Source organism: Scyliorhinus torazame, chromosome 10 (genome assembly GCF_047496885.1).
Source record: "Scyliorhinus torazame isolate Kashiwa2021f chromosome 10, sScyTor2.1, whole genome shotgun sequence".
NCBI lineage: Eukaryota > Metazoa > Chordata > Chondrichthyes > Carcharhiniformes > Scyliorhinidae > Scyliorhinus > Scyliorhinus torazame.
The window spans coordinates 27,622,290-27,635,036 of record NC_092716.1 but is presented as its reverse complement, the minus strand read 5'-3'; the positions used below and the strand labels follow the sequence as shown (position 1 = coordinate 27,635,036).

Sequence of the window (12,747 nt, the reverse complement as noted above, 5' to 3'; positions counted from 1 at the left end):
TCACCCTCAGAACAGAGCAGCATGTTTCACAGATGGTAAATGCTGCAATAAATGTGGCAAGTGGAATCATTTCACAGAATGCTGCAGATTGACACCATAGCAGCCTGCTTTTGCCACCAGTCACATTGCAGACAGTCAGTCCTCCAGGATGGGAGAGTCAGCAAGGTGAATGAACTGGAGCTCAGCCAAAGCAGTGAAACCACTGAGCATCCAAAGTACATGTGTATCAACACAGTCACAGAAAAAGGGTGACAACTTTACCAACCCTCAACGTGATTTGCGGAAACACAAGACTGAATGTAAAGATTGACACTGGAGCAAAGTGTAACATATTATCCAGCCAACGTTACGGGAATTAGGCTCATATGCAGTACCAGGTGACTCCAATACCCAGGTGGTCCTTGTGGCCTATGTTGGACAAACCACCCGCATCAAAGGTGCAGCCACTTACCACTGCACACAGGGCAGTTTCAAATATCATATAGTTGAACAGAATGACAGGCCACTGTTAAGTTTTCCGGACATTACACTGGGGATCAATCAACTTGGCCCAGAGGTGCATGCATTACAGCACCAAGCCCCAGAAATTAGAAAATACCTCTTCAACTGCAATGTCATTTGTATGCTACAAGTAATATATCACATGAGACTAGATGACTTGGTATCACCAACAGTTTGTGCTCCAAGAATAGTCCCATAGCCATGAAGCAGAAAGTAGTCAATGAGCTACATCGGATGACAACACTAGATGTCATAACTCCTACAGATGTGGCCACAGGATGGGTTTCAGCAATGGTGGTTGGAGTAAAGGACAATGGCAGTCAGGATATCCATTGGCCCAGTGCACTTGAACAAGGTCCTAAGCAGACCTCATCACCAATGATCACAGGTGATGCATATGCGAGTGAGTCAGTGAATGCGTGTGTGTGTGTGAGAATGTGAGGGAATAAGAAAATGTGAGGGGTGGCACAGTGGTTAGCACTACTGCCTCACAGAGACAGGGACCTGGTTTCAATTCCGGCCTTGGGTGACTGTGTGGAATTTGAACTTTCTCCCCTTGTCTGCGTGGGTTTCCTCCGGACGCTCCGGTTTCCTCCCAACAGTCCAAAGTTGTGCAGGTTAGTTGGATTGGCCATGCTAAATTGCCACTTAGTGTCCAGGGGTGTGCAGATTAGGCAGGGTCACCTGGATAGGGTGGGGGAGTGAGTTTAGGTAGGGTGCTCTTTCAGACGGTGGCTGCACTCAATCGGCCGAATGGCCTCCTTCTGCACCGTGGAAATTTTATGGTCCTGTGCTCGCACCTCCGAAGTGATGTCAAATCGAGGTCCTATCTGGGGCTGGTTTAGCACAGTGGGCTAAACAGCTGGCTTGTAATGCAGAACAAGGCCAGCAGTGTGGGTTCAATTCCTGTACCAGCCTCCCCGAACAGGCGCCGGAATGTGGCAACTAGGGGCTTTTCACAAGAACTTCATTGAAGCCTACTTGTGACGATAAGCGATTATTATCATTATATTATTATTATCTGCCCGCATGAGCGGATACAAACGATCCCAAAGCACTATTTCGCGACCGAGCTGGGGAGATTCTCCGCAGTGTCCTGGATAGAATTATCCCCCAGACAACATGACAAATTCAGATTTGCTAGCCGTGTGAGATGGCTGCTCGCAAATTGGTTCCCATGGTTTTTCCAAACTGGGACGGTGGCAATTCCTGAAGGGTTCGAATGACCTGAGAATAATTTGCCATTAATGGAAGTTTGGAGGCTGCCCTGCTCTTCATGGAGGCTGGTATCCTTGAGCTGTCATTTGAGCCTCTCCTCCCTCACTCCCCACCGCCCCCCCACCCCGGCCGGGAGACTTTATGCGATCCGGCCAATGGGAAAGGCGAATGGTGACAGGGCGGTTGACCAATCAACGAGCAGAACCGCTCGGGCCCCGCGCTATTTGTCCAATCAGGAGCCGCGCCGCGGAGGAGACGGCCGGCCATTGGCGGAGCCGCACAGTCCGGAGAGGAACCAATGGAAGAGCGGCGCTCGGGCCGGGCCGCCGACCAATGGCAGAGCGGCCCGCGGCGCAGGCGCACTGGGCTCTCGCGTAAGCAGACAACATGGCGGCAAACGGGGAAGCATGAGTTATCTCATTCAAAAGCAGCAAAATGGCTAGCAGCAATATAAAGGTAAGGAGAGGCCGGCGTGGTAGCGGGAAAGCGGCAGGCCATGGTCTTGGTGGTGTAGGGAGGAAAAAAAGAAAGCGGGCGGCCGGGGGGACTGTATTTCTCCTGAGGGTGAGGGAGAGAAAATCCATGAGGTTTAGGCCCCGGGGTATTTTCTCGCGTTCAGCCGCAGAGTGCCCGCCCCCGGCCCGCTGGAGTCTCCTGCCTGCCTGTCCGAAAGAACCATCCCTTTGGCAGCGCCCGCTCGCGGCTTCCTCACGTTTCACTTTGATTGATGGGGGAATGCGCCGCGGCCCTGCTCACAGGCCCCGCTTGTGTGTTTCGGCTGCGTCCCGAAATGTTCGCTTCAGCAAGAAAACCCATTGAAAGAGATAAGAGGCGTGGAGGGGGGAGGGGCGCGTGATGATTCATTCCAGCCTGCACACACTCTTGTGTGCAACCGAGTCATTGTCCCCAAGCATTTCAACTGGAAAGAATGCTCCAGGATGGAAGGGCAAATGCATGGTTTTATCACAGCACATTAATGGAGAGTCATTCGTGATCCGTCTCTGACTCTGGACACATCCATAATGGTCGTCAAAATGGATCCCGACATTTTTAATTGGTGGTTTGGTGTTGGGGGAGGGGTGGGGTGTCCTGTTTTGCACGTGGTCTGAACGAAGTCCCTTGGTTGTGTCTCAGTACTATAAATACACCTATAAATACATCCTTTTTTTAGGCTCATTTACTACACTATGCAAACAATTATATTATTGCCTAATCATGCCTGTGGCACACTCACCATTAAATGTTAAGGAAGTTTGGTAACAATGTTGAGCTAGCAATAACTGTCAAAAGCATTTTTATGTTTGCTATGTAAATTCTAACGTCCATTCTCTACCTTGATTTATAATCAGAATCTTTGATGTATAGATTTACTTAAAAGAAACCTGACATTCAGTACTGCCAGTTTAATACTGTAAATATTCACCTGAGGAAGGAGCTGCACTACGAAAGCTAGTGATTTGAAACAAACCTGTTGGACTTTAACCTGGTGGTGTAAGACTTCTTACTGTGCCCACCCCAGTCCCAACGCAGGCATCTCCACATCATGACTATAAATATGAGTTGAGCTAAGCTGTCTGCGGCGAACATAGTGTAAATTGTCTACATAGTTCAATTTCTCACATTCAGCTCTGCATTTGGAAAAACACCAGCTCACAGAAGCTTCTTAGTTGATGGTGAACTTTTTAATTGACCTTACTTTGAAAGCTACTTTGTTCATTTTATTTCATCAAAATTAAATTAGGACAAATGAGAGTTCAAAAAGATCATATTCACTTTTGCGTACGTAAGTTCTGACTGATATTCATCTGTGATTGCTTACTGGTCCTGATATTTCCCTTCACACACATGTGGACAATGCAAGAGCCTTTATACACTAAGGTTCTGTTTCAAGAAAATTCCTTTCAGTAGGGATTAGGACTCATGGGGACGAGGGTTGACCAAGAACTGAGCAGATGGTGGATTGGCCTTGATGAATGGGTGATTACACAGTCAGCTTTGACTCAAGTGAATATATAGTTTAAAAAAAAAAAAATTATAGTAGCCAACCAGTCTGCCTTTTCAGTTGTAAAGAAATGGGCAACATGAGATGATAGAAAATTAGCCCAGGAGCTATCACTAATAGTTCTCACCACTTATTAATATCAATTACTTTGTAAAAAGAAGGTACTTCTTTATACTTGAGAATTCAACAGTTGAAGTTTTGATGCCATGTTGCATCGATAAAGATGCAATAACACCTTTTTATGACTCAAATGATTTTCTGTCATTATGAAAATTATTTTCCAATGAAGTTTGCATTTAAATGTTTCAATTTTAACTCCGTTTGCTTTGCCCAGTCTGTTTTTATGCAGAAACTACAATGCTAAATGGAAATTCACACTCCACAGCTATGTTACTTTCAAAATCGACTGCAAAACAACAGTCTCTTGCATTTATGCAGGGCCTTAAATGCCATTGAAAATCATTGCTACCACTGCAATCAGTTGGACTTGCTTGTTGGAACGCATCATGGAAAACCTCAAATGGTCTTAGAAGGTCTAATTGAAACACGCATGTTTTTTTAATTCGCAAAACCTATTTTTATGGTATTACTATTATTTCTAGTTTCCTATTATTTTAGCCAGCAGCAGATAAATCATGACATTACAGTAACCTATGGTTAATCCTGTATCCAGAGCAGGTTAATGCCAGAAAATGGGTAAGTGCTGCTAGACCTGTTGAGATTTTCCGGCATTTTCTCTTTGGTTTCAGATTCCAGCATCCGCAGTAATTTGCTTTCAGCCATTCATTTTAATACTTTTGTGGGAAAATACAAAAATTATTAGAGTAAGAACGTGGAAGTCGAGTACTAGATGTCAAATGTCTGAATTAGGCGCTTGCCATTTTTTTTATCAGTGGGTTATTTTGGGTGGGGAGAAAAGGAGTGAAAAACCATACCTTAATTAGAAAATTTATTTCATCTGTATATTTGTAAGTATGAAACGGGTTTAAATAATGTTGCAGAGTAAAGCTTTCAGTACAACGGTGACACTGACGTGTAGTTAATGCAGAAATCCGAGTTTTTTGTCACTGATTCCATGCCCTTCCATAGGGTACGCTGTTGAAGACCCTGCAGATGGTAGACCGTACAAATCACTTGAATTGGCATGAACCTTTTGCTGCAATGGCACTGATAAGAATCACAAAATGTTATTCCTTGTCGAATTAGATATAATTGAGTTTTTAATGGACGACAAAGCATCCCCTCTCACCCTAGAAAAGCTCATTTTATGCTTGTGGAATGTCAAATTTCCACTTTAATTCAACTGGTTCTTTGTGTTTTATATTTGTTTCTTTCTGATTCTCTTGTGTATGCCCCACAATATTTATTTTGCCCTCTTAGAATTGCCCAATGTGATTGGCTGTTCAGCCTGATGATGACGCAGTTGCGGGAGATCTTTTGACTTGGTGCCAGCATTATTAGGGCAGCGCGGTAGCACAGTGGTTAGCACAGTTGCTTCACAGCTCCAGGGTCCCAGGTTCGATTCCCAGCTTGGGTCACTGTCTGTGCAGAGTCTGCACGTTCTCCCCCTGTCTGCGTGGGTTTCCTCTGGGTGCTCCGGTTTCCTCGCACAGTCCAAAGATGTGCAGATTAGGTGGTTTGGCCATGATAAATTGCCCTTAGTGTCCAAAAAGGTGGGGTGGGGTTACAGGGATAGGGTGGAGATGTGGGTTTGGGTGGGGTGCTCTTTCCAAGGGCCAGGCAGATTCAATGGGCCAACTGGTCTCCTTCTACACTGCAAATTCTATGATATCATGCTTGTGTCAGTAAAGGGGAAATCACTGAGTGCTGGGTGTTGCTGTGTGGCTTTCTTCAGGGTCAACAGTGTCTTCCGTCATTTCACCACCCATTGGTACAGCGCAGGAGGAGGCCATTTGGACCTGTGCTGGCTCTTTGGTATGACTCTACAATTAGTTCTTTTCGCTGCTTTTTCCCCCGTAGCCCTGCAAATACTTTCCTTCCAAAGTGATTAACCAATTCCTTTTTTTAAAGTAACTATTTTGTTTCCACCACCATTTCACAAATTAGTTCCAGCTCACAACAAGTCACCTCTGTTTCTATCACCATTTCAGAAAGTAATTCCAACATGCAACAAGCTGTCTCTGGTTTTCTTTTGCCAATCACCTTAAATATGAGTTCCCTGTTTACCACTGACCCTTCTGCCATTGGAATGTTCCTCTTTATTTACTCATCAAAACTGTTCATAACTTACTCAACAGCTCTATCAACTTTGTTCCTGGCCCTCACCTCGAAAGAGAGCAGCTCCATCTTCACTTGTCTTTCCATACAACTGAGGTACCCATACCTGGTACTGCTTTATATTCTTCCTGAAGTGTGGTGCATAGAATTAAACATGATGTTCTGGTCTAGCTCGTGCTTTCTGAAGATTTAACACAAGTCATCTTGCTTTTGTGATCTCTTCATCTATGAATAAAGCCAAAGATCTCATACTTTTTTAACAACCTTTTTCTGCGTGTGCACCTAGGTCCTTTCCTGCAACCATTTAAAAAATGATATCATTTAATATTGTCTCCCTCATTCTTCTTACCAAAGTGCATAACTGTACATTTTTCTGTTAAATTTCATTTGCTGTGTGTTTGTGTCTGCTCATTTCACTGGTCCAATTTCATGATGTATTAATATTACATGTGAACTCTTGAGTAGGAGAAGACCATTTGGCCCCTCAAGCCTGCTCTGCCATTCAGTTAGATCATGGCTCCACATTCTGCCTACCCCCAATAACCTTTGACTCCCTCCTTAGTCAAGAAACTATCTACCTCTACCTTAAAAATAGTAATTGACCCTCCCTCCCCTGCACTATGGGGAAGTGAGTTCCAAAGATTCACAACCCTCTGAGAGAAAAAATATCTTCATTTTAAATGGGAGACCGTTTAATTTTAAACTGCCCCCTAGTGCTAGCCTCTCCCTCAAGGGAAAGATTCTCCTTTCAGCGTCTACCCTGTCAAGCCCCCTCAGGATCATAATCTTTATTGTCACAAGTAGGCTTATATTAACACTACAATGAAGTTGTGAAAAGCCCCGAGTCGCCACGTTCCGGCGCCTATTCGGATTCATAGAGGGAGAATTTAGAATGTCCAAATTGCCTAACAGCAGGTCTTTCGGGACTTGTGGGAAGAAACTGGAGCACCCGGAGGAAACGCACGCAGACACAGGGAGAACGTGCAGACTCCACATAGACAGTGACTCAAGCCGGCAATCGAACCTGAGACCCTGGAGATGTGAAGCAACAGTGCTACCCACTGTGCTACTGTGCTGCCCTGTATGTTTCAACAAGATCGCCGTTCAATCTTTTCAACTCCAATGAATACAGACCCAACCTGCCCAACTCTTTTGCTTGTAAGATAACATGAGGAAGGAGCAGCGCTCCGAAAGCTAGTGACATCGAAACAAACCTGTTCGACTTTAACCTGGTGTTGTAAGACTTCTTACTGTGCTCACCCCAGTCCAACGCCGGCATCTCCACATCATGTCTGTTACTGTTATTCCTCTCTCTGTTTTTGAGTCTTGTCATCCAGCAACTTAAAAATATTGTCCTGTGCACCTAATTCCAAGGCATGTATTTATGTATTTTTGATATTTACCTATCAAAAAGACACAGTGGTCCTAATACGAAACTCAAGGCGATATTACTATCTTGTACCTCTAATCTAAAAAAACAACTGTTCAGTACTCCCTCCTTTTGTCCCCTAGCCAATTTTCGATCCAAAATGTCAGTGTCCTTTAATCTCAGGAGCTTCATTGTCACTTACAAACTATACTTATAGTTTATGAACAATCACGGGTAGAATGCACAGGTCCTCCTGTAAGATCTTGCTTTGCATTGTGATATTTGGATATGTTTCTGTGTCAGTAAACTTGTGTCAACATTTCCTTATTAATTATTTCAACCATCGCAATGTAGTCTCAGGTTCTCGCCAAGAGGTGGCTATTTGAGCAAGTTGTTGAAAGTGCCTAATTCATTCCATCTTTATCTGATTATTACACATACCTGTAAAGCAATTTAGTAATATAGTAAAAGTCAAGTATAATTTGGGGCATATAATAATTCCTGGTTTGTCGAAATTTGATATTTGTACGATACAATGGCATATCCTTTTTTAAAATAAATTTAAATTACCCTATTTTTTTTTCCAATTAAGGGGCAATTTAGTGTGGCCAATCCACCTAACCTGCACATCTTTGGGTTGTGGGGGTGAAACCCACGCAGACTTGGGGAGAATGTGCAAACATCACATGGACAGTGACCCAGGCCCTGGATTTGAACCCAGGTCTTCAGCGCCGCAGTCCCAGTGCTAACCAGTGCGCTACTTGCCGCCCTTTCAATGGCACATCCTTTGACATGACATGAGCAACATCATGAGGAGAAGAGATTGTATATTATTGAATAGTGGTTAAATTGGTAGTTCCAGTTAAAGATTTGTTTGAAATCGGCCATTTCCCCGTCACTGAGCTGGACTATATAATATTTACATAAAGCTTCAAGTTTATTTGCATTGCATCATTGAATTCAGAAAGCAAACCACATTTTAGATGGAGTCAGTTCTACTGCAAACTTGACACTACGTTTGTTGTCTCCGTTGTAGCAACTGGGTTGGCAAGAATTAATTCTGGTCAGTCTTAACTGCGTAGATTTTAGATAATGTCTTGCTCCCCAGTTATGGTAGCAAGTTATTTTGTGTTTGATGGCAGAAAAATGAAATGCATTTAATTTTCATACATTAGCCCTGCTCACGGATATGCATGTGACTCCATTCTCACACTATGCACTTGACCCATAATATCTTTTGAATGATGTGGCAGGCCAGTGAGTTGTACAATCAAGCACTAAGATGAAGGTGTGTCATCTTTCCACGACAACCAGGGATGTAGAATAACTGCGGTCTTACCAGGATCACCTGAAGGGGATATTAAAAGTAGAAAATAGATTAGGGTGGCATGTGGCGCAGTGGTTAGCACTGGGACTGCGGCGCTGAGAGCCCGGTTTGAATCCCAGCCCTGGGTCACTGTCTGTGTGGAGTTTGCACATTCTCCCCATAATTGGAAAAAATGAATTGGGTGCACTAAAAAAATTTTTTAAAGTAGAAAATAGATTGACATATAATTTGTTGAAAGTCAAGTATGACAATCACATCCAAACTTTGCGTGACAAAACCTCATAGTTCACCTTTGTTAATTTTACCAATTGATGTACATTTAATTTTCATTGAGAAGGTATGTGTATTTTTGTCTGTTTGCATCAGACACTTTCAGATTAGTTTGGATTTAGCATGAATCTCGACCATCTACAAACTGATTGCATCTGTTCTATACCAGCCACACTTTATTACCTGAATAAGACTGTTTGCTTACTGCTGAATAATGGCCAATTTTTGTGGTTTGGATTTGGTAACTGACTGGAAATGACTTCAGTTACAGTTGTAAGAAAAATATTTTTTTTAATCCTGCATTGGATTTTAATTTGCGCCCCAGAGATAAAAGAATGGAGTTAATTGACCAACTGCACCACCAAGTCCAAGGTTTGCATTGATATTTACATTTTAAAAACATTGATATCTGGTTGGGCAAGCAGCTTTTTAACATCTCACATCCACAAACAGTGGAATGTTCCTTACTCCCTGCTAATGCAAACCATTTGAAATCATTGACTGGTTTCCTAAAAAAATGAGACCAACTTAAAGTATCCCTGCAATTTTGTGCAGTTGCAACATGAGTATGATTTATTGTGTAATGACTGGGCTACGTAACTCGAATGAACTGTATTGAAAGGATAGAGCAAATGTACAATATTTGGTTAGCAAATTACAAATTTGTCACCTTTATGAAAAGCACTATTAAATGAAAATGTTTTAAAAAATAAGTTTAGAGTACCCAATTCTTTTTTTCCAGTTAATGAGCAACTTAGCGTGGCCAATTCACCTACCCTGCACATCCTTGGGTTGTAGGGCTGAGATCCATGCAGACATGGACAGTGACCCGGGCCGGGATCGAACCCGGGTCCTCAGCGACGTGATTAAATGAATATGTTAAAGGTTTAACAAATCTGTCCAATACAAACAAAAAAAGAGCTTTCCTGCATCGTGTCTATGTTACATTGAAAGGGGCCATTTTGGTTGTTCATTCACCAAAGATCATGCACATTGTCGTTGCTACTACATTTTTAATGAAAGGCCTGTTTCTGTTTCACCTTTTAAAAAATTTAATTGTCTTTTTTTGGTGCCTGACTTCTGAAACCCATCACCATGTCTGAAGCAGCTGTAATGTTACACTAGTGTAACATATATGGATCTCTTGCTTCAGGAACAAAGTTGTCAAATATGCTAAGCATTGGCAGACGGGGAGATCTTAACTTGTGTTTTTGGCTGTGAGCAACCTACATAGCAGCACCACTTTAGTATCAGTAACTTCAGTGTAAGGATTTTTAAACCATATTACTGATTAATACACTTAACAATCGAGAATTTGTATGCAGAATTGTGGAGTCAAACCTTATTAACACCAATTGTGTGGGGCAGCACGGTGGCGCAGTGGGATAGCCCTGCTGCCTCATGGCGCCAAGGTCCCAGGTTTGATCCCGGCTCTGGGTCACTGTCCGTGTGGAGTTTGCACATTCTTCCCGTGTTTGCGTGGGTTTCGCCCCCACAACCCAAAAGATGTGCAGGCTAGGTGGATTGGCCACGCTAAATTGCCCCTTAATTGGAAAAAATGAATTGGGTACTCCAAATTTAAAAGAAACACCAATTGTGTCTAGGAATGCTGTTTGAATTTAATCAGCAAACCACATCTTTTCTATCTATTTGGAAGAGACTCCACATTGATGGATCCACCCAGTTACAGCCTTGCATCTTGCAAGACGGTGGCCTGCACCATGATAGACAGCTCTGTGTTAAGCCTGTCTCTTGTGTTATGTTAACCCTTTGCAGTGAAACTGGAATGTCCTCTCCAAGGGCAAAATTTATGGACACACTGGGCCTTCAACCCATCAAGGTCCTCTCTCCACCTCCCTGGTTGAGTTCAAAGGAATATAAAGCAGATAAGTTCGTTAGTTAACAGTCCCCTGGTGAACTGTTGGCATACCCTGGTTTCATTATCAGATTGCTGAACCGACCATGGAGGGTTTCCTTCGTTCTGAATTGCCAGTGCAAAGCATATCACTTGGAGCTGCTTTGACCTGAAACCCTTTTCAATAATTTAATCATATTGTGGGGTAACGAGAAATACTATCGCAAACAATATCCCACAGAACAGTTAACCTCCCAAACCTCACCATACAACCTATGCAAGACTGCCCCACCCCACACAAACAAAGAAATAACAACCAATACATTCAAAATGCCCCAGCACCTCCCATTTACAGCTATAACTAGTCCACACAGAGCCCATTTAACTTGATTTCAGTCCCTGCTGTGTAATAAAATCCTCTGCTTCCTCAAAGAAGTAGTAATCCCTTGACCCGAATGTACATCGCTCCAAACCTCACTCTACTCTTGTACAAGGCTGCATTGGCCAAAAACTAGAGGATGAAACATTACTGAATCTAAATATTGCTACCTCAATCCTGTTTACCTGGTGAAGGAGATAGTCAATGAATTTGGTCTGTTTTATCTAATTTTCAATTAGTCAAGCCTTTCAAAAAATGGGAAAGGGGTAATCATTTTTTTCACATCAATTTAATATCATTTTAAGTTTTCAATATTCTCATTCTGCTTTTGAAAGTAATTTAAGCATTACTTTTTAATAGTCTCTATTTTGAGGTTATTTTATTGTAAGTTTTATAATATATTACATTTTTAAAATGTGAAGTGAGAGACTTGTATATGTTTGTGCATAATTAGTGCCTGATTTAAAAAAAATAATGACTAGTACAAATGTTTTCTATATCATTGATTGGATTTGACAAATCCACAACCGTCTGCTAGAGGTTGAATGAGGTAAGATTCCATGATAGTCTATTGAGTGACAACTGGACTTTAATGAGTCATCACAATTTAAGCAAGAGTTTAAGTACATAGATTCGTTTTTGTCTTTCCCTATTTGTAGGCAATTCTTTTTGTGGCCTGTTTGTTTCTATGGCTTTGGGACGTGCAAACCAGATTATAGAGTACAATGGCTGATAACCTCATGGAGTCTTAACAATGGTTGAGCCAGTCAAAAAGAAAAACACTTTTGCAATACTGTTAACATTGCAATACATGTTGAGACTTATTCCAAAAATACACTGTACTTGTAAAATTTGTTAACAAAATACATGACGTTACAGTTCAAATTTGACATAGTGTAAGACAAATCAACTTCTTTCAGTACAGTACCTGAGGTGCATAGATACACTTGTCATTGGGGTGGCAAGATGCACAGTGATTAGCACTGCTGCCTTACAGCGCCAAGGACCCGGGTTCAATCCCGGCCTCTGTCTGTGCACATTCTGCCCGTGTCTGTGTCGGTTTCCTCCGGATGCTCCAGTTTCCTGCCACAGTCCCACGGTTAGTTGGATTGGCCATGCTAAAATTGCCCCTTAATGGCCAGGTTCTGGGTTACAGGGATAGGGTGGAGTGGACCGGGGAGTGTAAGTGGGTGGAGTGCTCATTCGCAGGGTCGCTGCAGAGACGATGGGTTGAATGTCCACCTTCTGCTCTGTGGGGATTCTGTGATTCATTACAGGTTATATATGCAATGTATATTTGCATTTCATGGCAAACATTCACTGGTGCATACAGCCAGAGGGGATTTAGATGGTCTTAAGCCCCTCTGAATATGGTAGGTGGCCTTTCACAGTAGCCTCTTGCTACCTGCCCCAAATTTGTGCATGTCTCAGTATATAGACCTGGCCCTGAAATGTGCCAGTTTGCAACACGCTTGAGCTGAATCAGACTATTTGCAACCTTGGTGTCCTATTTACCCCAAGTTGAGTTTCTGAGAGTATTTCTTCGCCATCGCCAAGAGTGCCCAATTCCATCTTCATAACCGTGTCC

At 42.7% G+C, this 12,747-nt stretch overlaps 1 protein-coding gene across 1 annotated transcript in view; it reads left to right on the top strand.

Moving 5' to 3' along the window:
* Positions 1–2,017: 2,017 nt before the first annotated feature.
* LOC140430423 (ubiquitin carboxyl-terminal hydrolase 10-like) overlaps positions 2,018–12,747 on the top strand; it is a 73,061-nt gene continuing 62,331 nt past the window's right edge. Inside the window, exon 1 of the mRNA XM_072517895.1 lies at positions 2,018–2,175. Within this exon, the coding sequence (XP_072373996.1) occupies positions 2,155–2,175 (21 nt within the window). The 5' untranslated portion in view covers positions 2,018–2,154. The remainder of the gene's footprint in view (positions 2,176–12,747) is intronic.